At 35.0% G+C, this 26490-nt stretch overlaps 5 protein-coding genes across 6 annotated transcripts; 1 reads left to right on the top strand and 4 right to left on the bottom strand.

Moving 5' to 3' along the window:
- Positions 1 to 479: 479 nt before the first annotated feature.
- On the top strand, positions 480 to 4234 carry LOC125860980 (uncharacterized). Its single transcript, XM_049541042.1, has 7 exons — positions 480 to 679; positions 1221 to 1336; positions 1435 to 1553; positions 1687 to 1849; positions 1940 to 2166; positions 2294 to 2612; positions 2721 to 4234. The coding sequence occupies exons 1-7, from the start codon at positions 521 to 523 to the stop codon at positions 4066 to 4068; spliced, it is 2451 nt and encodes an 816-aa protein (XP_049396999.1). The 5' UTR covers positions 480 to 520; the 3' UTR covers positions 4069 to 4234.
- A 202-nt stretch (positions 4235 to 4436) lies between these two features.
- On the bottom strand, positions 4437 to 7889 carry LOC125860979 (pentatricopeptide repeat-containing protein At1g15510, chloroplastic). The gene has a single exon (XM_049541041.1). The coding sequence runs from the start codon at positions 7736 to 7738 to the stop codon at positions 5108 to 5110; it is 2631 nt and encodes an 876-aa protein (XP_049396998.1). The 5' UTR covers positions 7739 to 7889; the 3' UTR covers positions 4437 to 5107.
- Positions 7890 to 8560: 671 nt separating this feature from the next.
- Positions 8561 to 10657, bottom strand: LOC125860978 (root phototropism protein 3-like). 2 transcript variants are annotated; one of them, XM_049541040.1, is made up of 3 exons: positions 10357 to 10657; positions 9762 to 10276; positions 8561 to 9297 (listed from the first exon to the last, which is right to left on the bottom strand). In XM_049541040.1, the coding sequence occupies exons 1-3, from the start codon at positions 10589 to 10591 to the stop codon at positions 8740 to 8742; spliced, it is 1308 nt and encodes a 435-aa protein (XP_049396997.1). In that variant the 5' UTR covers positions 10592 to 10657; the 3' UTR covers positions 8561 to 8739. The 2 variants fall into 2 exon arrangements, with proteins under 2 accessions (XP_049396997.1, XP_049396996.1); XM_049541039.1 differs by having other exon boundaries at positions 8567 to 9297; positions 9762 to 10282; positions 10357 to 10655.
- Positions 10658 to 12814: 2157 nt separating this feature from the next.
- On the bottom strand, positions 12815 to 16605 carry LOC125860977 (plastidic ATP/ADP-transporter-like). Its single transcript, XM_049541038.1, has 5 exons — positions 15696 to 16605; positions 14405 to 14659; positions 14186 to 14329; positions 13732 to 14079; positions 12815 to 13445 (listed from the first exon to the last, which is right to left on the bottom strand). The coding sequence occupies exons 1-5, from the start codon at positions 16458 to 16460 to the stop codon at positions 13077 to 13079; spliced, it is 1881 nt and encodes a 626-aa protein (XP_049396995.1). The 5' UTR covers positions 16461 to 16605; the 3' UTR covers positions 12815 to 13076.
- A 4858-nt stretch (positions 16606 to 21463) lies between these two features.
- LOC125860081 (caffeoylshikimate esterase) lies at positions 21464 to 24336 on the bottom strand. The gene is made up of 2 exons (XM_049539976.1): positions 23723 to 24336; positions 21464 to 22176 (listed from the first exon to the last, which is right to left on the bottom strand). The coding sequence occupies exons 1-2, from the start codon at positions 24251 to 24253 to the stop codon at positions 21724 to 21726; spliced, it is 984 nt and encodes a 327-aa protein (XP_049395933.1). The 5' UTR covers positions 24254 to 24336; the 3' UTR covers positions 21464 to 21723.
- Positions 24337 to 26490: the final 2154 nt, after the last annotated feature.

Here is a 26490-nt window from a genome sequence, read left to right as displayed (position 1 = left end):
AAAGGAATCCCCCTCCTACAATGTGGGTACGACATCGAATTTAGCAAGAGCCTCAGATGTTTGTTGGCATGTACTTGATTTGTCGTACTACAAAGGAACTTTTCACTTTGACTTTTTAGAAGGAGTAATACATTTGTTTCACTTGTTAGTTCGTTTTTAAACTTGTTCAAACTTAAATGATGACCTGTCTGCAACGTTCCCTTTCTTTGACCAAATTACCCTTCTGTAGATTACAAACATCTATCCAGCTCAGCTCATATCTGTACTTCATAAGGGTAATATTGTCTTTTTAATTATAGTCAAGACTTAAATCACAAACATCTGAACTTATACGGGAGAGCTGTTAATGTAGGCCAACATATCTAGCCGTTACACTCTCCACCTTTTTAAAAATGACATGACCGTTGGTCTCTCCTTTTGTTTCATAAAAATCACCTAATCCTCTCTGCTCTGTTTTTCTGTTCAGTTCTGATTTTTTTCATTCTTCATTTTTTCTGCAAGAAACAGAGGCTCCCCTCTAATGGCTGGCGATCTTGTTTTTACCCCTGAAGAAATGGTGATTGATCAAGGTCTTGGATACCCAAAGGCCTATGCCAAGATCTGTAAAGATCGAAGTTTTGGTCCCTTCAGCTGCGGCCCTCCTTTCACTTTCACTCCATATGCTCTGCCACAACATGAGGTAACATAAAGACTCAAATCTTTTTTTCCAAGATTTAATAGTATTCGATGCGGAATTTGATTAAATCTATGTATGGGTTTGCTTTATCTTGCTTGCTCTGGTTCACCATAAAGAGTGGATTAATCTGTTTTCCTGGATTTTTAACACCACCTAGCACCCCCTTCCCCAAATTTGTGTTGAATTTATGGTAGATTTGCTTTTCTTGCTTCTAATTGTGAAATTAGTTGCTATTAGCAGAAGTGGCGGAGGTAAGATTCAATTTTGATGGGTTCAATTTTTAAGGTTCTTAGCACTAAACTCGTTGAATTTTTGAAATTTATGGATTCAGAATTTGATTTGAGTTATATTTCAGTGAGGGAAATACTGGTTTTTTCCTCTCTTTTTTCCCAAAGTGGATATCATAGTTGAATTAAACCTTGTGAATTTGAATCCTTGATTTTCAAGTAGAAGCAGCCAAGTTTCAAATCACTTAACTGATCTTGGAAAACAATAATGTTTCATTTAGAACAAATGAACTTTAGCAGAATTTTGATTGGTATAGGTTTTGAGAGCCAAGGAATTGGATGACATGTTCCCTATCATTGATCCGAATGCACAACCAAACACAAAGACCAAGATTTTTATGTCTCTGTTGTGGAAGCAACTCAGCCACCTCGGGTAAGAATCAATTGTGATGCTATTCTGTTTATCCATACTGAATAACTAGGAAAAGCTTGAAAAGTCTTTCTCATTCTTGATTATGATTATAACTCCAGGAATGCGGGATTTGATCCTGAAGTATTTCGAGTAGACTCGTATGGCAATGTTCTGTATTATCATGCTGATTCAGCTTCGCCTTTGGCATGGGAAATTGATCACTGGTTTCCTTGCTCCAGTAATTACTCATCATCCTTCATCTTTAACTTATCTACATTTTTACACTATCGTTCCCTGTATATAAGTTAAACTCTGAGGCACAGATGATCGTTGTGTGAGTACTGAATTTGTGTCTTTCGGTGAAATTGCAGGAGGAGGACTAACTGTTCCAAGCAATCTACGGATAATGCAGTGGCAAGCCTGTAAGAAAAAGAATAACAAGCTGGAATTCCTTATACCCTGGTGGGATCTGCAAGTTGGTATATCGATAAACCAGTTCTTGTCCATCTTTGCTATATCAAATTCAGATTTCAGGTCGGTTGCTGTGTATGTTTGTTGAGTGCATTTCCAGTTTCAAAGTGAATTTTTGCAACTGCTAGATTCTCATTGTGTCATTATTTTCAGGCGTAGAGCATTTTCCTGGTTGTTTTCTGAAGGTGAAAGTGAAGAATTGAATGCCTCACAAACTGTTGATTCACATGTTTTTCCTCAACATTTTGTTGAGTCGAAAGAAAAGATTGGCCTTGCTCCAGCAGCTGTTGTTTTATCTCGAAGGGAGTCTTTTGATTCTTCCTCAGCTCTGAAATCATTGGATATAAATAGGAGACCAAGATCAAACACTCCTATTGTTGGTTAGTTTCTAAAAAATCAAAGACCATAACCTGTTTTCTTGGTTTCAATGTCGTGTGAAACAAGTCATTGTTTCTTTGGTTTTTCCTTTTAATGAGCTTTGTTTTTTTGGTTTCTCTGTTGTGACAGCTTGTAAGAGATCAAAAACTGATCTGAAAGAAAATGAAGATCCAGGCATGGTAACCAATCCATACCAGGCTATTGTGATAGCTAGAGATTCTTTGAGACACAGAGAAGAGACAGCAAAGATGCAGGCAGAAATACAGAAATTAGATGATGAAGTACGTGAATTGAAGCAGAAGACTGAGGAGGAGAAAGCAGCTGTACAAGATTTGGAGCTAATCCTAACAAAGAAAAGAAGGAGAGCTGAGAAGTGTCGACGACTTGCTGAGGCACAATCTTCTTATAAATCTATGCTTGAGAAGATGATTCGAGATGCCATGCACCAGTAAGATCTCTGGAATGACATGTCAACTAGAAAAATAGAAATCCATTTAGTGTGTGTGATTATATTATGCTCTTAGTCTCTTACTCTACTGGTTTATGTGATTTGCAGGAGTATTGTGTATAAAGAACAAGTGAGGTTGAATCAGGCAGCAGCTAATGCCCTTATGGCAAGACTCGAAGCTCAAAGAGCAATTTGTGATTCTGCAGAGAGAGACCTACACAGGAGATTCAAACAGAGAGATGAACTCGAGCAACAGATAAGACCTGAGTGGGACCAAACAAGAAAAAGATCAAGAATGGATGAATTTCTGGGTGGAGAGGGAGATGAGAAGACTCTTCTTCTTCTACCTGGCAGCTGCTCAAGGGCAGAATCAGAGAAAGATGACATAAGAGTTCTATGCTTGCCTGAGATGAACCCCAAGGACATTATGCATAAGGAGTTAAGAGTATTTTTGGAGGAAGAGCAGAAAGCATACGAGGCTAGACTATCTCTAAATGGAGGACAAGAGAAAGAAACTAATCACAGAATCAGCACGGGAATCCCCTCTGATTGCAGTAACAACGCTAATCTGCAGGCAAAGGATGAGGATCCAACAGATCAGAAGGTTCAAAACATAGAGATACAAGAAGAAGAAGAAGAAGAAGAAGAGATAACATGCAACCGTGGGTTTCCCACTTTTCATGAAACTGAAAGACAGGAGGAGGACGAAGAGAGCAGACAGCAGCGTGGGAAAGGAAATGTTGAAAAATGGCTTCAGTTGCTTTTGGATAACTCTGAAGAACCTACCGACTTTGGTATTCAGACTGCTGAGGAGAATGATAGTGGTAAGAGAACTCTTAATGCAGGAGAAGATGAAACTAATGAGATTGATGGCACGATAACAAAGCTGAATATCAAGTATCCACAAAAGGAGATGAAGATATCTGAATCTGAGGAGGCAGAAAGAGCTGAGGATGTGAAACAGCCACAGAAGGTGCAAATTCAAAAAGAAGCTGTCCAACAGGAAGAAGAAACAAAAAAAGAGGAAGTTGTTCAAATGGCAGCCAGGAAATCATTCTCAAACAGAGGAAATGGGAAAAAGGAAGAAAGAAATGAACTTAAGGGTCAAAATTTGCTATGCAGGAATCCTCCTCCATACAGTTTAATTCCAGAAAGGAGGGCCAGTGATGTAGGTTCTGCTTCTAAGGGAGTAGGGAGATCTAGCAGCTGCGAAAGGACTGCAAGGAAGAGTGAAAAGGATAAGGAAAGGGAACTCTCGAGGTCTGACAGTGTTAGGTTGTTTAGGCGTATCCCATCCTCGCCATCTCTCCTCTTGAGTGGCATGAAAAAGAGAGTGGATTGCATGAGGAAGAAGCCATCAGTCATGGGTGATGATAGTGATGAAAGTCTGGTAGGAGGTAATATTGGCTTCATAAAATCATCCATCAAAACAATCAAGAGAGCAGTGAAGATGTAGGTTTGCATATAGAATTAAATTTTCGTGTTACCACCAACGAGTGTGTGAATGATGCTTTGTGCTTGATTTCTTTATACAAAATAGTGTACTCTATTATTCTTTTGAAGGATTTGTAATAACAGCTTGTTGTTTGGCATAAAGATTTCTAATAAAGTGACTATATTGAATTCCCTTGGGAGGATGGAAGATGACATGTCCGGTTATGCTTTTTCCAAGGCAAAATCAGATTGTGCAGAAAAATAAGAGGAAAGATTTCTCGCACAACTCTTTCTGTCGACAATTTTAAAAAGAACAGCGGTTTGCTGGTCAGTGAAAACATTGACAACAAAAAATACATGACCTCAATGCTTTATTGTTGATCCATTGAGATCAGATACCACAGAGCTAACCAATAGTGAAATTATGTCTTTATGCACATCTATTATGTAGTGTGAACTTAGCTTTTCTTAACTTTATTAACTTTTTTTCAGCAGACAATACAAAACATCCTTCTCCTTCGGATATTATATTTGAAGGAAAGGTTTATGAGAAACCAATGTTTGTTTTCATGACCCTTCAGGTTCATGCAGTTTCACAAGCAAGAACCTATACTATAATCTAGCCAAGCCTCCTCGCTGTATGAGCACCACAATCATACCACCACCAAGATATACATGTTTCTAAAACAACTTCGCTAAAGTAACCAAGAACTAGCCCCTATCTTCAAGTATGGGAGAAAGGTATGTGCTATATACAGTAAATAAGGCATCTCTACGATGAGTATTACAAAATTGTCTTTGACATTGTAAACATTTCACAATATTCTAGCTTTCGAGAGCATTACCACAGGGGAAACAAACATTCCTGCAGAAGGGCAGTTGATGTTATCTGCAGAAGCAACAGACGTGCAGTGCCGGGCTGTGGATGAGATTTTATCTGGGATAGCAACCTTGGGGTGTGTTGAGTACTCTATCCAGGAGCAAAAACACCTAGCACTGCCCGTCACCACAAACAGATTCTATTTTGCCACTTGTGAATCAATTCTTTCTGCTTATGAATTTCAAGTTTCTCCCAAATAGTTTTCATCCCCACATGTGCATCTTCCATCCTTAAAATGGTGGAATTGCTCAGTATCTCTAACTGCAATCTCCCTCCGAACAACCTCAGAGATAAACTTGATTGTGTCGTGACAGCTCTTGCACATATAAAGATTCTTTGTGACCCAAATAGGTGTCCCTGGAGCCGTATTTATAAGACCAAATGCAATAGCTAGTCTCTCACTGTGTCCACAAAAGATCTCGGCTTTTGAATCATTAACTTCATTTACTGTATATCTTTCTGATTTACTAGGATGTGCTGCCTTCATTTTTTCATAAAATCCTTCTAGAACTGCATTAATTTCCTTGCTTTGGGGGTGTAAGTTATCACCACTAAGAAATGCATGTACATTTCCCTTTACTTCTATCCAGCTGCAACCAGGATCAATAGTCAGTCCTTTTTCTATCATAATCTTCCTCAATCTTACAACTTCATCCCATCTACCATTGTCAGAATAGAAGTTGCAGAGGAGAACATAATATCCCACACCTCTCTCATCTGTTTCAAGAATGTGTCTAGCTGCTAGTTCTCCGAGTTCAACCTGCCTGTGGATCCTACACGAATTTAATAAAGCCCCCCAGATAGCGGAATCGGGTTTCATAGGCAATGATAGAATAAAATCATAAGCATCTTCCACTAGACCTGCACGGCCTAGCAGATCAACCACACAAGCATAATGCTTCAGATTCGGAACAATACAGTATTTACTCTCCATGCTATTCAAATAATCAAGGCCTTCAGTCACCAACCCAGATCTACTACAAGCACGTAACAGAGAAATGAAAGTAATTTCGTCTGGCTTTACTCTTGAACTTATCATTCCATCAAAAAGCTCGATTGCAAGTGCACCTTGCCCTCGCTGAGCATAGCCAGTCAGCAAGATATTCCAAGCAGTAACATCCTCTTTCTGCGTATTAAACAGATTCAGTGCTGGGGCCATCCTTCCACACCTCACGTAGAAGTCAAGGAGTGCATTGGGTAAAAAACCATGAAACTCCATTCCATTTCTCAATACATATGCATGTATTTCTTTACCACACATCAGTGCACCGATTCTAGAACATGCAGAGAGGACAGACATTAAGGTAACAGAATTAGGATCCTGATGACGTTTCATTTCTCTAAAAAAAATTAAAGCTTCCAAACTGCGATTATTTATCCGTAGACCAAGAATGATAGAAGTCCAAGATATGACGTTTTTATCCGGTATCCTGCGAAAAATTTCCAATGCCTTGTCAATACAGTTGCACTTTGAATACAAGTCGATCAGAGTGTTTGAGACAATCACGTAAGCTATAAGTCCTCTCCTTTCGGCTAGATGTTGAAGCTTAACACCCATTTCTAGAAGGCCTAATGAAGTACAGGCAGATAGAACAGAAGCTATAGTAATTTCATCCGGCATGACACCTTCTAGCTCCATCATTTTGTACGTCATAACGGCCTTCTCAGGAAACCCATTACTCTCATAACCCGAGATCATTGCAGTCCATGAAACTACATCTTTACATTGTATCCTATCAAAGATCTTTTCTGCTTCCTCCCAGCTCCCAATGGCTGAATAAAGTTGAATGAGAGAGTTGTGCGCCGAAACATCACTATAAAATTCCATTCTTGACACATACCCGTGAAGTGCTCTCCCTAACCTCTCATCCCCAAGAGCCTCACAAGCTGAAATCACACTTGTCATGGTCATCAAATCCGGAAAAAAACCAAATTCCCGCATTGAGGAGAACAACACTAACCCCTCCAAAAACTCACCGTTCTCAAAGTAACCCGAAATCATAGCATTCCAGGAAATTCTATCTCTCTTAGACATTCCATCAAACAGCACTCTTGCACTGTAAACATCACCACACTTAACATACATTGTAATCAATGCATTAACGACATCGATTTCCGAATCATAGCTAAAACGTATTACATGAGCATGTATCTCCCTACCCATTCTCCAATCAGGCAAACCCCCACAAGTCCTCAAGACACAAGGAAAAGTATAGACATCAGGCCTAATTCCAACCCACAACATCCGTTGATACAAATCTAAAGCCTCATCAAAATACCCATTTTTCGCATACCCACCAATCAAAACATTCCAAGAAAAAACATCCCTCTCCTCCATTTTCCCAAAAACGTACCAAGCATCACCCAAATTCCCCAACCTGACAAACATACTCAGCAAGGCATTTCCAAGCCTCAAGCTCAACTGGGTCATACAGTTGAGTATGCAAGAAAATACTTCACACGCCTCATTCGATGCTCTCTTGAATTCGCACAGCCTAGCTAAAGAAACAAAAGTGTCTTCTTCTATGGTGCCATGAAGGTCCTTTATTGACTTCAAGAACACTATTGCTTGTTCCAGCTGGCTGTGGAAGCATAATTGGATAAGATGGGAATTTGGGTCAGTGGTGGGAGTAGAGGTGGAGGAGGAACTGAGGATAGAATTTTGGTGGGGTTTTTTAAGGGAAAAAAGGTGGGATTTTTGGAAGATATGAGAGAAATTTAGAGATTTTGATGAATGGAGTTTAGAGAATTGAGGGTTTTGGGGGTCTAAAGGGAGAGATATTGTTGGGGTTTTAGCAGAGACCGCCGCCATATTGGGAGGTGTAGTAGAGAAGGAGCATGTCGGATTTTATTTTTTCCGGCGGGGTTTTAGGAGAATGTTTAAACGGCTATCAAACACCAGGGGTTTAGCCGATAAGAGATACTTTGAATATCCCCATACGACGTCGTTAAGAATTTGTTATATTTTATATAGTTCTATCATTTCTTCTTCTTTAAATTTAATTGGCCATTTCATTTCAATTTAACAAGCATATTTATTACGGATTTTATAGGAAATTTCCTCTCAAACAATTTGTTGTTAGGCTAGGCAAGACAAATTATTCTTAAATAAATTGACCATTTATTTGTACTCGATGGTTACACTAAATTATATTACTAATATGATTGACCTTGATGCTTATGATGATCCTCTAGGTTCAGATATGATAGTCTTCCTACGACATCTCCACGCTTGTCATAATAGAATATATAAGCAAAACAATCTATAGTTATTTCCTCTCATATGATAGATAGCAAGTAGCTTCTAAGCTCAAGCTATTTGAAATTGAATTGCTAGTTTTTTTCTTGTTTTCAATAGAATGGTATTTCTTGTCTCCGTATCAAATAAAGTAGAGGAAGAACACAAAGAGAGATTTATCTAATTAATTGACTAGCTTCACTAAGACTCATTCAACCTTCTATAACGATTTTCAGATTCATTATTTTCTTCTCAATCTCTCCCCGAGAGAAGGAAAAAAAGGACAAATGATATTGATAAGTCTAATGGAGAAAGAATGTATGATACACTTAGATAATAGCCCTCTCAAAGAGTGGAGATATTTTTTCCTTTTGACAAAAGAACAAATTTAGATAAACATATCTTCAATAAATTAAATATAAGATACAAAGTCTCTTTTTTTGTTCCGTTTTCATGAGTCACGTACTACGACATAGAAAGATATTAAAATAACTAAGCTTAATTAGTAGTTCTAGTACTTTTGCATTGACTGATAACCTGCACCTATTCCAAATTCAACACCAATTTTTTTCTTATCAGGACAAAGATTTCCTCCACTTGTTAGGTGTTCTGCCTCTAACAAGCCTAGTTTTCATATCCCCTGGAGTTTGTCTTGCAACATATCCCACATCAGTTTCTCTATCAATCTCTCCACCAATTTTATCAACCTTATTCACTAAAGAAGGCACAATTATCTTCTTCCAACCAAACAAACCACTTCCTCGTTTCTTCTCTAATAACTTCTCAATTTGCGATTGCATTGTCATACACTGACTCTGTAGCCTCAGCACATCTTCTTTTAGCCTCTTTATCTCCATTTGCTGAACGTTCATTTCGCGCTTTGACATACACCGAGCTGGAGGCTCAATTAGTCCTAGCTGATTGGGGCTTCGCGTTCCGCTTATAAAAGAACCACTCCAATCAATTTGATGCTTGTTAACCTTTGTTTGTTCGGATAACAATACTTGAATTACTGCTCGCACTGGTAAACGTTCGTTTTGCGCTGCGTGCAGAGATGCCTCTGGCGACAGTTTTCTGCTGTCGATCAATCTACATAGATTTTTTCTCTCTTGTTTTGACACCCCGGGATGTATCTGCCATATTTTCATGGATTAGCATTAAATAATTTTTTTGAAAAGAGTATCAAAAAAATTAGAGTCGGCTACATGAATTTTCATTTCTTCATTAATCTCATTTTATATCATTAGTCACAGAATATCATACAATCCTTTCGTCCCAAGTTAGGTGACTGAGTTTGACTGGATATAGAGTTTAAAAAATAAAGAAAGACTTTTGAATTTTGTGCTCATAAATAAAAAAAAATGTATAGTACTTTAAGTCTTTAATCTTGCTTAAATATAGAAGCAAACCCTTCAATTGAGACAGAGTAACAATGTTATGTTTTGAAGTCACACATTCTAAAGATACTTTTGGTATGTTTCGAGAAGTTTTTCTTTCTTAAACTCGCAACTTAGATATTATAAAAACGAAAGTTCAAAAGAGTTACTACTGTAATTAAATTCAACAAAAAAAAAAACAAAAACAGTTTTACACTTACTTTGAGGTAGGTATCAATTGATCTGTACAAGCCATCATCTGTAGAACGAGCATGAGCAGGAATTGCATCAGCAAGTCCAAAAAACTCGGACAATGTCAAATTAGCATCAACAGCAGCTTCAGCTAAGTAATTATCCACAAGTTTAGCAACTTTAATTAAAGCAGATCCACTTCTTACACTTTCATCGAAATTCATAAACCTCTTAACCAACCTAAGAACAAGTTCAACATCCAATAATGTCCCACACGTATGAACAAATGACGGTATCAATAACTCCTTCAATGTAGCCTGGTCCAATTGCCATGATATCCTTTTCTCCAAATCCACCCGGTAACTTGGTTCCACCCGAACCATATTCGCTACCCGAAGCAACCGTAAAAGGAAATTGCACGGAATCGAATCCTTCTCCGGCGGGAGAATTCCAACTAATGTTTCCACGAAAAACCTCTTCTTCATCCATATCGCTGTTACACTTTCCGGTGAGTCCTCAAAATCTTTCTGGACCATAAAAACTTCTGAACCTGTCAATTAAAGCGTCAAATAGTCAACTAACTGAGCTACTAAGATATGTATAAAAAATAATTTCTATAAATACCTTCGTCATTAGAAAGGTCAGGGAGCCATTTAGAGGCGTAGTGAGTTATAATTGAGCCAATGAGTTCAGGACGGACACCTTTGGCTTTAATACCGGAAAGTGTCTTGACAAAGTAGTCCATGTCGAGGATACATGTGTCGTCGAACCAACATTCGGCCGAGAAATGCGTGGATTTGCCGGTAAGATTAACGGATTCTGGTGATAGTTTCATCATTTTTGTAGTTTGTGTGAACATACATACACTAGCTAGTAGTAATTCATATAGATGAAAGAAGATTTCTGGCCAATGATGTTTTTTTTCCCTTTCTTGTTGTTACGTGAGGTTTATTACCTCAAGTGGATAAAAAATTGTTAGGAGTGACAGAACCACATAATGTTGACAACATTGTTTTTATCTGTTGTTGACAATAATACCCTCAAACACATTGTTTTAGCTTCTCTCATTCTTTTTATTAAGCATAATGATGTGAATCGGGCTTATTGTATTTTGTATCCAATGTCAAGTAGTTCCGGTTCCCTCAATCGTTGATGTGTTGAGAAGTGCATTATTGAAACTTAAAGACAGAAGTAACCACACCAGCATTTACCTGGAAAAGCAATTAAATTAAAGAGCAACAAGTCGATTTAATTTATCTTTGTTATGAAATAAACTTGACCGGTTGTTGCTCCAACACTTGAATTTCGATACATAATATGTACTTTAAAAATTCATAAAGTCACTAAATTTAAATTTTGAATGCACTTCAACTTTGGAAAGTAGTTTTTGTAGTGAAGATTTGGTAAGATGTAGTTGTTGACCGTTAGTGGCTTGAACATGAGTGTGGTAGGAAGAGGAGGGATGGCAAAAAGAATAAAGGGGAAGGTGTGGGGGAGTAGTGAAGACAAATTAAAATGATAAAGTGCAAGTCATTTTCCTTTCTCGTGTGGGAGTTTTATGAATTTTGTTCTCTATTCAGCAGAGAAACAGCCATGATATGTCACTATTTACTCAACGGAATATTAGCATTAATTTTACTTTGTCTTCCTTCCTCTTCACCTCGGCCCATTAATTGCTCTACCCACACCCCTGGCTTCTAAATTTGTTTCTTTCTCTTTTTCTTGCTGGCAATTTGGCTATCATGTGCTGGGAAAAGTAAGGCGGAAACACAATTGGGACTATGCTACATAGTGTTGTGAGGAATATCCAATAGGCGAGCGGGTTAAACTGAATTTAGGCACATCAAAATAGATTAAGTGAAATTATTTAGACTTGGATTAAGATGGAATAAATGCTAAGTCATAGGCGTGAGCGTTCAATACTACCAAATTCTAATTGATATGCTTGTATTTCTTATCATTTGCTTAATTACAAAATAAAACTAGGATGAAAAAAAAGAGATCAATTTGCTGTGGCTATATATAACAAACAAAGGAGAAGATATTTTATTTGTTTGAATAAGGTTTGTCATGAAAGTATGTTACTATATTTAAAACAAATTAGCCCAATATTCAAATGGGCTAAATGGGAGGTTCAAAGGGTCATTTGCACTTTTGTCCCTAGTGACCAACAAGTTTTTTTTGCGGGACATAAGTTTATATTTAAGTAACCATAATATTCACAAGTTACGTTATATTCAGGTATGACTTCAGTTTCTAAAGAAGTTATGTCCTATTGGGGATGAGTTTGATGGTTAAAGAGACAAATAATAATTAAAAGACCAGCTCATTTAAAGGACAAAAATTAAAGATCAATCTATTTGAAGGATAAAATGTGCAATTTTACGAGAATCAAATATGTTGAATTAATAGATAAATGCATGACTAGCCCACCCAAATTTGAACGAGTTTTGACATATCAGATTTTCATAGTTAATTTTATCATATTATATTGCAGATGATACTTGTGGTGATAGGATAAATTGTAGTGAATGGACGATGTTACAATAGTAACGGTTTGCATCATTTAGGATTATGCGATGATTCCAATTTGTATAGAAAGTTTTGAAGATGATGTTACCTCCATGGTAGTACCAATTACTGTTGTGATTCATTTCCGGCATTTAATGAGTGAGCTGTTGGTTTCTTTGTTAATGTGGATAAAAAAAGTACTTTTTGAAGAATCCCAAGTACTTAATGTGTGTTCGGTAAGAAGGAAAATGTTTTTTCATGAAAAATATTTCCTAAAAAAAAAAATTAATTTCGTACTTATTTTCTTGTGTTTGATAGGTAAGTACAAAGTATAATCCTAAAAGCATTCGTATATAATTTAGACAAATAGTATGTGAGTTGTGGTGAGGAGGTAGGTGCGGGTGAAGATGAGTTGTGTAGGAGGATGGTGAATACAAGGTGTGTTCGATAAGAAGGAACACAAAAAAAGTTTTTCAATTTTCCCATGTTCGCTTCCTAAATAGTCAGATTGAGCTGAAACTACTTGCTCTGGATGTTACTACTAAAAAGTTGTGTGTAGTTCATGTCAACAAGTTTCAGGTAATAGCATTTTCATATCATGTAATCAAAGAACTCAAAGAGAGCAATAAGCTTACAACATCTAAGAACTGTCAAGTCAGTAACATTCTTGTCTTCTATTTTGTTTATTTCTATCTAGTAAGTAAGAAGAAATTCCTACGCCCAAGAAATTCTTGGAAACTTCATTCAATAGTTGAAATTGCTACCAACATACATATTTCTATTCCCTTTTCATATTTCTCCTGCTTTGCAGATGATGATGTTCAACAATGATATTACAGATTCCTTGGGGAGGAGGGTTCAGTTGAAGCATCCGCTGAGTCACCTCCCGTGGGATTCAGTGAGGACGAGTCACTTGTAAGAGAACCATTTCCACTTTCATCTTGTGACACAATAGGAATCTTCACCGCTGCTCTTTCCATTTCCTTCTCGATCTCTTCCTCACGACGCAGTGCAGTAAATTGGCCATCTAAAGACCTGGCTGCTCCCAACCATGTAAGGACAATTACTAGGAGCACACCTCCAAGGTAGGGAGTTGAGTTGGCAAGCGAACCAAAACTCAAAATCATGAACTGCTGTATCAAGGCTCCTCCGGACTTCCCCAGTGGATTGCAGACAACATCAATTGCTGCCTTCCCTTTAACCTGTTATAAGAAAATAATTGACCTTAACTTTCAGGTAACAATTGAATGTGAAGTAACATCTCCGTTTTCCGGTTAGAGAAGTCCAGACAGGTACTTGTCCGTCACATATACCATCACAAATAAATACAAGTGGACATGCAACACAAAAAGCTATGACTGTACATGTTTCATACATTCAATTCCTAGAAAGCACGGATATATTTACGCATAACCAATTTGGCACATCTGAGTTCTGATAGAAGCACTGGTTCAATACAATTTTAAGATGCAGTAAATTAGTATATACCTTGGTGTCCTCATCCAAAGGAATGTAGGCCATTTCTTTGCAAGGATCAAACAAACTGTACTTTGCACTCTTACTGAAAATGTTTTGCATTGCACCCACATAGACAGCTGCTAGAAGAGGAGTGAGCCCAAACTTAGCAAGGGTAGGGGCAAGGGGGTCACCAAACAAAATCAGGGAGAAGAATCCAACTCCAGTAAGAAGCAAGACTGTCGGTGTTATCTTAGCCGCTGTTCCCCAACCATATTTGTCAAAGATCCACTGACTTAACAGCATCATCGTGAAAGTAGCTATCCCAGTAGCAGTAGAGAAGTCACCCATGAAGGAAGAGTATTCATTCGGGCTTGGGAACTGCAGAGTTAGCAAAGGGCAGAGTGTGAAAAAGATGCTTCATGTTAAAATGAGAGGTAAACTAAGGTTAACATATAAAAACGCATACCACCTAGTAAAAATGTACCTGAGCTTTGAGCTTCGATTTCCATGTAACCTCAACAAGGTTGATACTAATCCCATATGCTACGACTAATGTTGCAAGATCCCTGATATACTTTGAAGAGGCTAAAATTTTCAAGCTCTCCATCGTGCTCAGGTTAGGCTTCTCCTGCAAAAATACATTTTTGTCAGAAAATGACAATAACAACAGCAAATGTGATCCTTTAATGTAAAAGAGGTTTACCTTCTTCTTCTTGCTACGGGTCGGTAGAGGAACATTGCGATTCACCCACCAGTAAATGAAACAGATCGCAACACCCATCCCCACTACAATGCTCATCATTGCTTTCAAGGAGACAGCCCAACCATCAACTCCAGGACCCAATGATTTTCTTAAATTCGAGAAGTACTTCACTGTACGGCCAGAGAAAATAAGAGCAACATTTGCTCCAAGTCCAAACAAAGGATAGAATTTTTTAGCCTCGTCAACTGTAGTAATCTGCAAAATAAAAGCATCGAAAATATTTAAAGGCAGCATAATAACAGTGCTTTCTCAAATAAAGTTCAAGCATGGATACTGAAGACGCATAAATTATTTGACCAAGTTGATAACTGGCCATTCGAACAAATGGAAAAGGAAAGTGCAAGTGATAGACTGAAACCTTAGCTCCCATTAGGCCAAAGATTTTGAAGTTGAAACTTGAAAATTTGAGTTTTTGAAGTAGTGATATTTGGAACTTGAAGTTATGTTTGGACATGCATTTTATTTGGGGAAAAAATTGAACTTTTGTGAGTGGAAGTGAAATTTCTCTAAAAAATTGGTGCTACCAGTTTTTGGGAACTAGAAAATATTTGAAGATCAGATTTTCAAAATTTGATCAAATTTCATGCCTAAACAGATGATTGAAGATAAATTTTCAAAATCTGATCCAAAATTTATGCCCAAACGCTAGCTCAGTGAACTTTTATAACTCGCTACAATGAAGAGATAAAAATATAGACGGGATGCAAAACAATGACGAAGGAGTTCAACCGACATATTAGCAATTTATGAGCAAAATTGCAGGATAAACAGGACAGTCTCCCACCTTAAAGCTAGATCAACCTCTGAACTCCCAAATGAAAAAATTTATTAACCAGCACATACAAGCATAACCATACCCTTTCTAACCCGGTTTCGGGAGCCAATATCCATTACCAGAAAAACTACTGAAGGAAGACTGTTGTACCATCTAATCCTACATTAGCCTGTTCCCAACATGTCAGTTTAAAGATAGTTCATATCACCCTAAAGGGAAGCAGTTTCAGGAATCCATTGGATATACAATAAGCTGAAAAGTTCAAATACTATGTTCTACTCTTTAAATCAATATAAGTCTGACAACATGGACTGATCAAGAAATCATTACATAAGCTATGAAATGATTACTAGTTCACAAAACAACATATAAATAGAATGTAACAAGTTCTGCCACCTACATAAGAATAGTAATCAGTTATTAAAAAGGATCTACAAAGGATGATCATATATTTACCTGATTAGCAAAACCCCAAAAAAGCACTGAAATCACCACACTTCCCCAAAGTTCAGCCATGACATAGAACAAGCAGAAACTCCAGATCCTTAATATAGCTATTGGCCCAAGAAACCTTGGACCCAAAATGTTTAGAAGGTTATCAGCAAGAGCTGTGGGGTGAAAGTAATTGCTAAGGGGATACAAAATAAAACCAAATGCCCCAAAGAAAGCAATAAAGGGAAGGATAACTGTATAGAAAAGAGCCTCCTTTGACAACACATTAGCCAACTTTGTGTACAACAGCATGAATCCTACAGCCATAGGCAAATTCACCCATGTTTTCAAGAAAGGGATAATCTCAGCACTTGACCCTTTTGCTGTTACAACCAATACATCTTTAGTGTCTCTGAGGATTGTGTAATTGAAGAGAATACAAAAGAACATAGCCCCAAGTGGGATAATTTTCTTGAGGGTCACAACCTCAATCCCCATGAGCTTAGGTGACTCCTTTTCTTCAAGAACTGGTTCTCCATCAGCAGCAGCAGCAGCCTCTGCCCTGCAAATTGGGAAAAATCTGTTTTTTTGACCAACCAATTGTGGCTTTGTTGAAAAGCTTTGAACTTTTTGAAACCCATCAGAAGATAGAGATAACCCTTCTAGGGATTTGGGTTTGAGAGAATTGAATCTATGCCTTAGACCCCCTTGAGGTATTGGGTAAAATGCCCTGATTTTGGGCTTGGAAGGAAGAGAAAGAAGCCCTTTTGTTTGTAGAACAGCTTCCATTTGCTCTATTTTTCTCTATCACTAACTCTGCAAGTTCAAGAAATCAAATTATTTGAGCTTTTTCAACAGGTAAACATGAGAGAAAGGGAGAGATAAGGTGGGCAATGAAGATGGTTTTGGGAGAGAAAGGTTCTCAAGAAAAAAAGATACAAAAATCTACTGTATATAAATATGTCATCAACAACTAAAAACCTTGAAAGAGACTGAAGACGCACAAAAAAAATGAAAAACTAAAACTCCCCCTCTGTCCCAATTTTGATTCACTTTTATTATTTTATCTCTATTAAAATTTTATTTATTTGACAAAAAATTTATATAAATATATATTTTTAAGAATAACTTTTAAAATAATTTTTTTTCATTTTTCTTAAATTATAAATTGAGAGGGGGAGTACTTTATTACATAATTTGCTTTTATAATTGTTAAAACATTTGTTAATAGTAATTTCCGTTTTTTTAGTTGTCATGTTACGTTATTTTAGAATTAATTTGATTAATTTTTAAAGTTAAATTAGATTACATTAATTTGATATTTTAAAATAACTTAGATATTTTAAATACTATACAAAAAGTACTATAAATTATAATTTTTTTCATATCAATATAAAAAAAATACATCTTTATCAAAATTCATATCGTTTGACTCTTAAAAAGAAAATTTCAACAACTAAAAAGGAACGGGGGAAGAATATTAAAGGAAAATTGTTTTTGAAGGTGGGGTAGAATGTTACATTCTGTGTGACAAGTTGTGCATATGCACCCGCACTCAACAACTCTTTTCAACTTGGAAATTGGTCCAAAAATTGTAATTTAGTTCTTATTTAAACGACTGGGGTCTGGGGTTGTTGGATGGGCGTGGGGACGGAGAAATTAAAAGAAAAAATTTGAAATTAATTAAGTAATTTCTTTTCACCCGTTTAATATTACAAAAATTTTAAGAAAGTTATCAGATATTTTATAAAATCAATTAAGATGCTCGAAAATTAGCTTAAAATGAAAATTATGTTATCCGAAAAAAACTTATAAACTCATTCAAGGTGACCCCTCAAGTGTCGCAATTAATAAAATAGCCCTTTCATAGATATTTTTTTCTCAAAGGGACGTGCACTTTTTGTAAACAGCAATCTAGTTCTGGTCATATAGAAGTAAAATGTCCCATTCGCAGTCGTTGCTGAACACAACACGCAGCAAATCCCATTTGTTTCTGGAATTAGTATTGGGGTACAATTTTCATTCAACACTTTTTTACCAATTTTTGTTGAATATTCTATTTTTAAAAAAATCTAAATATTGTTAAAGTAATGAATTTGGATTCTTCTTCTTCTTTTATGTTTCGAAAGACTTGTATTAACGTCTAATTGACATAATAATTTAATTATTTAAACTAAAATTAGATTGTCTGAACAAAAGATATTTCTATCGTATGAGAAATTGGCTGTTTAGACAAAGTAGAGTTATATATATGTATGTCTGGTAAAATAAGTTGATGTACACCCAAATAGAAAGAAATTTTAATAATGGGGACAAGCTATATTGAGAAAAAGATGATCAACAGTAGATTTTTTAACGAAATGAACACGTTTATTTTATTGGTTGTATTTCTGTTTGTTTGTTGAATAAAGTAATGTTTGAATTGGCAGTATTTTGAACAAATATTAGTCAGACATGTTTAATAGGAATATTCATAATAGTAACCTAACAATTACCTACGTTTTAATACGTTCACACTAAACCTCATGAGACGTGACTTGTAAACAAATTTGACTTAATTAAAAGTGTTTATATCAACTTAATAAATTTAAATTTTACAATTCTTAAATAAAGAGGCTAAGTGAGATCAACGAATAATAGAAAGATGAAGTATAAGCTATGTAAGACCACGTAAAGACATGATGAAATATTTGAAATTGATTCAAAATTTATTAGAAGTCTTATTTATATCTATTTCAATTTTCAACGTATCAATTATACATACATACGTGCCCCAACATTAGCATGTGCAAGAAGTGTGTAACACTTTAATTATTTATTTTTGGATACGTAAAGTTAAACATATGACAACAAAAACAAACACTTCCTCCGTTTCACGAATGGCCTCCTTTCCTTTTTAGTCAGTTTCAAAAAAATGACTTCTTTCCTTTTTTGGTAACATTTTACTTTTTGTTTTCCACGTGGCATGTTTAAGACCACAAGATTAAGAGCAATTTTGTACATTTGACATAACTTTAATTTAGGACCACAAGATTTAAAAGTCTTCTTTAATTTCTTAAACTTTGTGCCAAGTCAAATCAGATCAATCTTTTTGAAACGGAGGGAGTACAAAATACTAAAGATTTGGGATCAATATTTTAACACAATTTACTGTAATGCACTATTCCATCTCTGGCCTTTTGGAAATTGGATTATTTCATTTTATGAGCCACACGTGTAGACTTTGAACTTGGAGAGGTAACAATATTGTCGAGAATATTCTTAAAATACTCATTTCTAATATTTTATATTATCACAAGCTGATAATATCTTCTGGTCATTAATATATTGTATTGATTCCTATGTTAAATTTAATAGTAGTTCTTAGGTGTCAGTTTTTCAAAATTGACCAAAAGGAACGAGGAATAACGTTGTAACATTAACAGTTATAAAGCTAGTTTTTATATTATAGAAGATAGATGACCTTAGCTATCTGATTAAATTATAGGAATGTGATGTTACCGTTTTATAAAGTTTAACCTATGTAATCATAATGATTTAATGATCAATGAAATAACTTGAGTCAGATTCAAATTTCAATAGAGACAAAAAGACTAGATAATTTTTTATCATTTATCCTAATCTTCATGAACAAAATCATTATCTGATACATATTGCTATTAGATATCTGGTGAAGTTAGAAAAAGTAGAATCCGATATTTTAGGTGAAAGACAATAACAAGTTGGGCCAAAAGTTCATTCACATATATTGTTCGTGACATATTCTTTTTTTTCTCCAGATTTGTGGTTCTCATAAGCAGTTAAAAGCCGGTGCTTTCATTCATTGGAGGCCAAAAAATATCAAAATCAATCACCGTCACCTCCTCCAGACTTACATAAAGTGAGCCCAATACACGTGACCCGTTTCATTTTTTGACGGTTCATTTATACAATGTTACAACAAGTACTCTTCATTTTTGTTTGCACTTCCTTTTGCGTCCAATGAACACCAATCATCTCATCCAAATTTTCCCTCCGACTTACGTATTTATTTGGACGAATTTTTTAAATCCGTACATAATTAATGTCAATTGTATGAGACATAAAAAAAGTTACACATGAATCAGAAATTGTTTGAAACTTTTAAAGATTAATTTACTTCGATATCATTAATGGTCGATCACAATTTGATTTCATGAGTGGTCCCCGACTTGAGGGAAGGAATAAAGTTGTGACCGATATCTTTTCGAAATGGTGCAGGTGATTCTTGATCATTTAGGAGCAACTATATTGACCCTAAGTGAATCGACCAAATGTTTGGGTCAAGGGTCAATTTGTTGAGAAGATGTCTCAATTGGACTAAGAATCAATTTAATTTTGAAAAAGAAACAAAATACTGTTATCCAGAATCCAATTCAAACAATACTAAATGGACCAGAGAATACTACTCCTGAGTGCTCTAAAAATATTTGAGACAAAAATGGAACAAATGTATTTACTTAGACCACCCATAAAATGTTCTTTATGGATGAGACGATAGAAAAAGTAGAACAAGGAAAAATGACAGATATTGAATAAAAATTCGGGCATATCATTTTCATGTCTATATATGTCTAAAAAATTGTAGAATTATATTTATATTAAATTCGCATATGTTATAATTTGAAGTTCTCAATTTTACTTAGATGTCCATTAGCTAAAATAATGAGCATGGGCATGAAGGGAAATGGGGAATGATCGAGTACAAGACTTAGATATAAGGTTTTACTATTTTACTTTTAGAAGGTTGAATACATCAACAAATTCTTCAGTTAATTTTATTCAAATTATCACTGGTAAAAATTAAGCACATAAACACATAATAAACTATGTAGACACTTCCAATTCATATTTTAGAGGAGGTTTTGCGTGTATGCTTTAGTATCTTTTATATAAATAGTTAATTACATAAAATATATTTTCTTATTTAGTTATATATATTAACATCAATTGAAACATGAGATTTTAAAATTATTGAGAGTAATAAATATAACTTAATTAAAGTGATTAACTTGTCTACTTAATGGTTATTTGATAATACACGCACAAGTCTAAATAACATTCAATAGAAAAATGTGATCACGTTTATATACATAGAATGTCTAAATAAAATTTAATTAGTCAACTATATTTTAGAAAGTGTTGCTTAGGGTTGTGAATTGCATGATTTTTGTTGAAGAGTGGGAAGTGGGGACCTTATTGGTGAGCACATTCTCTACATTACTCCAATATTTTTTGTTTTTGTGCTCTGCAATGATTGCCTTGCCTTGCACTCCACATGCCATTTTCCTTATACTCAACATTTTCCTATTCTTTAAAGGAGACAATTTCGTGGATGCCTATAATTGGTGCTATCTACAAATTTGTGGGAATCCAATCATTTTAGCTTGGGTGCCTAAAATTTTGTTTTACCCGCCTAGACGTTGTTGATGTATACTCAGTATAATTAATGTATAATGTGTATATATGAATTACATACAGATCATACCGTGATTATATTGACCTAAATTTGGTAAGAAATTCAAATTAAGTTTTCATTGTTGTTATTGTTGCTGTTGTGCTTGTTGGGCTGTCGTAGTGTAAAAATTACCAGAATAAGGTCCCATGTTGCTTCTACCTACCAATTGATTATTATGTTTCCAATTCCACCAGACATGAAAGATAAGCACAGTAGTCGCCAGGTGTTATAGAAATGTCAAAAGATGCCTTTAGTTGATCTCTAAAATCTAACAAGTAGGTAACTGAAAATGACATTGCGCTGAGTCTTTTTGGAGTACCAGAAATAGGAATTCTACCAATTGCCAACCCTCTTACTTCATACATCACATTTTCAACCAACTACAATATTACCAGACATTGAAACAGTAGCATATTCAATCAACAAGTAGAGAGAATATCATGGACGAATAATAATTAAAATTACTATGCTTTCTGTTAAGGATATAGTTCGCCAAATGTGGTCCGCTCTACTATCAAATTTGTGGTCAAGCACCAAAGAATACATGGATTAAGCAGAGTTCAAAGTTGAAGAGTATTATGCAGAGCCATTGATTTTTGGACCATACCTCTCAGCCCTCTCATCAATCCAAGCCCTCATATCAGCTAAAACAATAGCAACAGCATCGTCAGGCTCCCCTTGGATCAAAGAATGATACATTCCATCATAAATCTTGAGGGTCTTGTCCTCACTGCTTGCCTTCTCATACAACAATTTTGAGCCCGTAGGGCATGCAAGACCATCCGAGGTACCATGCGCTGTCAAAAATGGAGCAGTCACCTTGTGGAAATTGTTTTGGACGTATTCACATTGCCTGGCAATCTCCCTCATAGTTCCAACCCTTGGTTTCCCGGTGTATCTCCTGGGATTGCTTGCGATTATTTTCAGTTTCTCAGGGTCCCTGATAGCCTTGCCCACCATTTTATTGTCCGGCATAGCAGCCCATGTATCGGCAAATCCAAATAGCAGTCCATACATGAATAAATGTACCTATGGGTTGAAAAGTAAAGCTCTCATTATTGATATTTCCTTCACCAGAAATTATAGTCCCCTTCTTTTCCAAAGAGTTGAATGAAGTAACTTTAGTAATGATTTTCAAATATATCATTAAAATTATGAACTTTCTGAAATCCAAATATAATTCTCAAAATGAGAATTAATACGTAGTACGAGTATAATTTAACTGACAATTTGATCAATTCACATTAGGCGGGTTGAAGTTCTCCAGCTCTTTTGTCTGTCACACCAAGATTAATACCTTTCTTACTTACAAAACTACTTCATGTAATTTTTACATTGTTAACAAGTCATTACCTGAATGTTCTCTTAAGAATCAACATGAATCATCAGGAGTTCAACTAAATACATAAAGAACAAGTTTAGCATTAACATACTAATAGCCACTACAGAACAAAGATCAGCTGTCAATTGAGATCTTACTGGCCTTTCACAGATTAGTCTCTCTTAAATCAGTAAGTATTTCTTATGAATCACAGGGATTACATGTTTAAAATAATCTTTCATTTGAATTCAGAATCCAGCTCACTGCCACAAATGTGTCTGTAGACCCTTTATCCGCTTAGAAGTGGATTCGAACCAATGACACAAGGATTCTTAGTCCTTAAGTTCTAACTAGCTAAGCTTGGTGAACCTCTGTCATAAAATTTGTCTTGTTTGAACAAATTAGACCCGAAGAGAGTAACAACTCCAGGTCCACGGTAGACCCGAAGAGAGTAACAACTCCAGGTCCTTAAGTTCTAACTAGCTAAGCTTTGTGAACCTCTGTCATAAAATTTGTTTTGTTTGAACAAATTAGACCCGAAGAGAGTAACAACTCGTTTAATAAAATCAAACAACAAAATTTGACGAGTATGATCAATTCAGGAAGCATTGCTGATCTATCGCACCTCCTTCTCCTTCATTAGAAAATTACACAGCTAAATTTTTGTTTTATGTATATATATATATATATATATATATATATATATATATATATATATATNNTTGTGAACCTCTGTCATAAAATTTGTTTTGTTTGAACAAATTAGACCCAAAGAGAGTAACAACTCATTTAATAAAATCAAACAACAAAATTTGAAGAGTATGATCAATTCAGGAAGCATTGCTGATCTATCGCACCTCCTTCTTCTTCGTTGGAAAATTACACAGCTAAATTTCTGTTTTATGTATATATATATATATATATATCAGATGTACGATCACCTTGAAACAAACCAAGAGCCTAGCTCAGAGGTAAAGGATTCAAATTCTCTTATTATACGAAGTAGATTAAACTCCCGCTAGCTACAGTTTCTAATGTTTTTAGCTTTTGGCGTGTTTGTTTCTCTGGTTTTATGAATCGCCTTGACAAAAATCCTGCCTCCACTGCTGCCGGGAAGGATTACTATGTTGAATAAGTCATCAATGTATAAGCAGATAAAAGTGATCGCACAGATAAATTAGCATAAAATATGGTGTAACGGGGCAGTATGTACTGAGAAACAATTTAATAAACAGAATAGTAGCTAAAAAGTACCTTAGAAGGCTTCATAGGCTCGGGAATGACGAAAAGCGGGGCAGAGAAGATCAACCCGGTCCAAGTATCCGGATCGGACTGGAGGTACATAAGCAGAGTAGCTAGCCCACCCATAGATTCCCCGAACAGAAACGCCGGCAAATGCTTGTACTCATCGCTATTCCTCACGCTCTTGAAAAAGCACAAGGAAGTAGCAGCGGTCTTCTCCAAGTTTCCAACGTAGCATCGGATTCCATCGGAGCGGCCGTGTCCGAGCAGATCCGCGGCAAACACAGCATAACCCCAACTTGCGTAACTAATGCATATTTTCTGAAATAGCCAACCGGTATCGGAGCCATATCCATGGGTCATGTAAACAGTGGCCTTAGGAGACACATTTGGGTCTAGTGGGAGAAATGATTGAGTGAAGAGCTTGCCATTGGGTGTGTCGAAGTGCGATTTGGAGTTTCTCACTCCTTGAGAGGCATAGTACTCTTCCTCCGGCATATCGCCCCAGTAGTTAATTGCGGTTTCCGGCGCTTCCGACGCCATTTTCCGGTTGCTCTGAGTGGTTGTAGGCGTGGAGTAGGTGGCGGGCGGTATTTGAGAGTTGGTATGAAATTTTTGCAGTGATAGAGTGTTTTTATCCGAAGTGGTTTCACCAACTACTTTTCTTTTTTTCTTCTTTTTTCAGGTCAATTTCAATATAATATTGAATTGGTGCCCCACCTTGGTGAAAGCCTGAAGGGAGTAGGTGAAATGACTACTATTATCTCAATAAGATCAGACTAATTTGGATTGGCGATTTTCAGGATTTCATTTAGGGATTGGCTCCTCTCCATTTTCTTTTCCTTCATTTTTCTCAAGTTCTTACTTGGATATGAGACACATGATACAGGTAAAAATTAATGGTTAAAATTTAATTAAATTAAAATAAAATTCTAATTATAATTTAGATAATTATATTTCATAAAAAAAATAACAATGCCATTATCATAACAATATATTATCTTGTTCTAGTATTTTTCCTTTTCTAGTATTATCTTCTGTCTTTATCCATTAATATAAATACAATAATTTCTCTTTTTCTAATTATTTTTTTCCCAAGTATTTTTGCTATTAATTATATGTAAATTAATTTTAAAGAGAACGTTCAAAGTTGCTATCTATGACATACTCAATTTAAAAAAAAAAAAAACAAATGGAAGATAAATACTCGTAGGGAAAAAAATTAGAAAAGAGAAAAGTTTTTTTTAATATATTTATAGACAAGATATTATATTGTTATATGACTTATGATTATTCTAACTTTTTTTCAAAAAGAATGACTTTTTTTTTTTTTGGTAACATTTTAACTTTAGTTTTCCACGTGACATGTTAAAGGCCACAAGATTAAATGGCAGTTTTGTACATAACTTTAATTTAGAATCACAAGATTCAAAACTCTTCTTTATTTTCTTAAACTCTGTGTCAAGTCAAACTAGATTATTCTTTGTGAAACGGAGAGGGAGTAATATATACTTAAATTTGAATTTAAAACTTTTGATTAAGGAAAAGTGATCACAAAATCCTTTTAATCAAATACTGAGTTACGAAAATTACTCTTACTATCAAAAGTTTTAAGCAATAAGTCAACATTTTATATGCACTTTCAACTTTCTTAATCAAAAAACATATATTTTTAGTTGTCATATTCTGTTGCAACTTGCACATTTATTAAAAACCAGAAAGAAGAAGTGGTTTGACTAATTATTTGTTCTCTTCAATGTGCCTTACATTATATAAGGATATCATTTACTTTCAAGAATAATTAATATTAAATATATTTTAAGCAAAAAAAAAAAAATTAAGGAAAAATATATAATTTTAAAAATTATTTTAATTTAATTTTATAAAATTATAAATATTTTTAATAATTATGACAAGTCAAAATGAAGGGAATCGTTTTCAAACACAAAAAAAAGTGTCTCACATATACTAAGGACTCGTTTAGTTAGTGAAATAAGATTTTTTTTTAATAAAAAAAAGATATTCCACTTTTTATATGAAATAATTAAATCAATCATTTTAGTACATTTCATGAGATTGTTATTCCTTATTCTATCAATCAAACACATAATAAAATAATTGCACATTTTATTTAGTGGAAGAAATTGTTGTTTCTTACTCCACCAACAAAACAACCAGAGAAGTACACTTACCCCTTCGGCCTTGACAATAAATAAGGACAAAATGGCACAACATAACACCCTATAGACTAAATTAGTAATAAATAACCCACTTTTAATTTTTTAGCAAGAAAAAATTTTTGTGTTATTTATTTGGCATTGAATTGTTATTTTATTTTTATTTTTTTAAATGTATTTTTGTCCTCCTTATTTTTCTAAAACATATGTTTGATTGTTGTTTTGATTTTTCTTGAAATTTTTTTTATTGTTTTATTATCCCTATTTTATCTCTTTTTATTATTATTATTTTGTCAACACTTTTAAAATAGAATCCTTCTCTTTTTATTCTCCTTTTTCTCTTTCCAAAATTCTTTTCATACGTATATTTGATTTTCTTCCTAATTTTCAATTCTTCTCCTTAATTCAATATGTTTATGAAAATCAGATATAACAATATGTTTTTCCATGAATACTTCTAAAAATCATCTTTTTATATATATATATATATATATCTTATTCTTGTCCAATTAATTGTGAATTTCATGATTTGTAGAATTGAAGTTTTTGCGAAAATTTAGGTTATTCAACCTTTTTTTGTTTTCTTTCTAAAATCCTTTTCAT

Source organism: Solanum stenotomum, chromosome 3, assembly GCF_019186545.1.
Source record: "Solanum stenotomum isolate F172 chromosome 3, ASM1918654v1, whole genome shotgun sequence".
Classification (NCBI taxonomy): domain Eukaryota; kingdom Viridiplantae; phylum Streptophyta; class Magnoliopsida; order Solanales; family Solanaceae; genus Solanum; species Solanum stenotomum.
The sequence above is the reverse complement of the archived record's forward strand: the minus strand, read 5'-3'. Positions and strand labels throughout refer to the sequence as shown.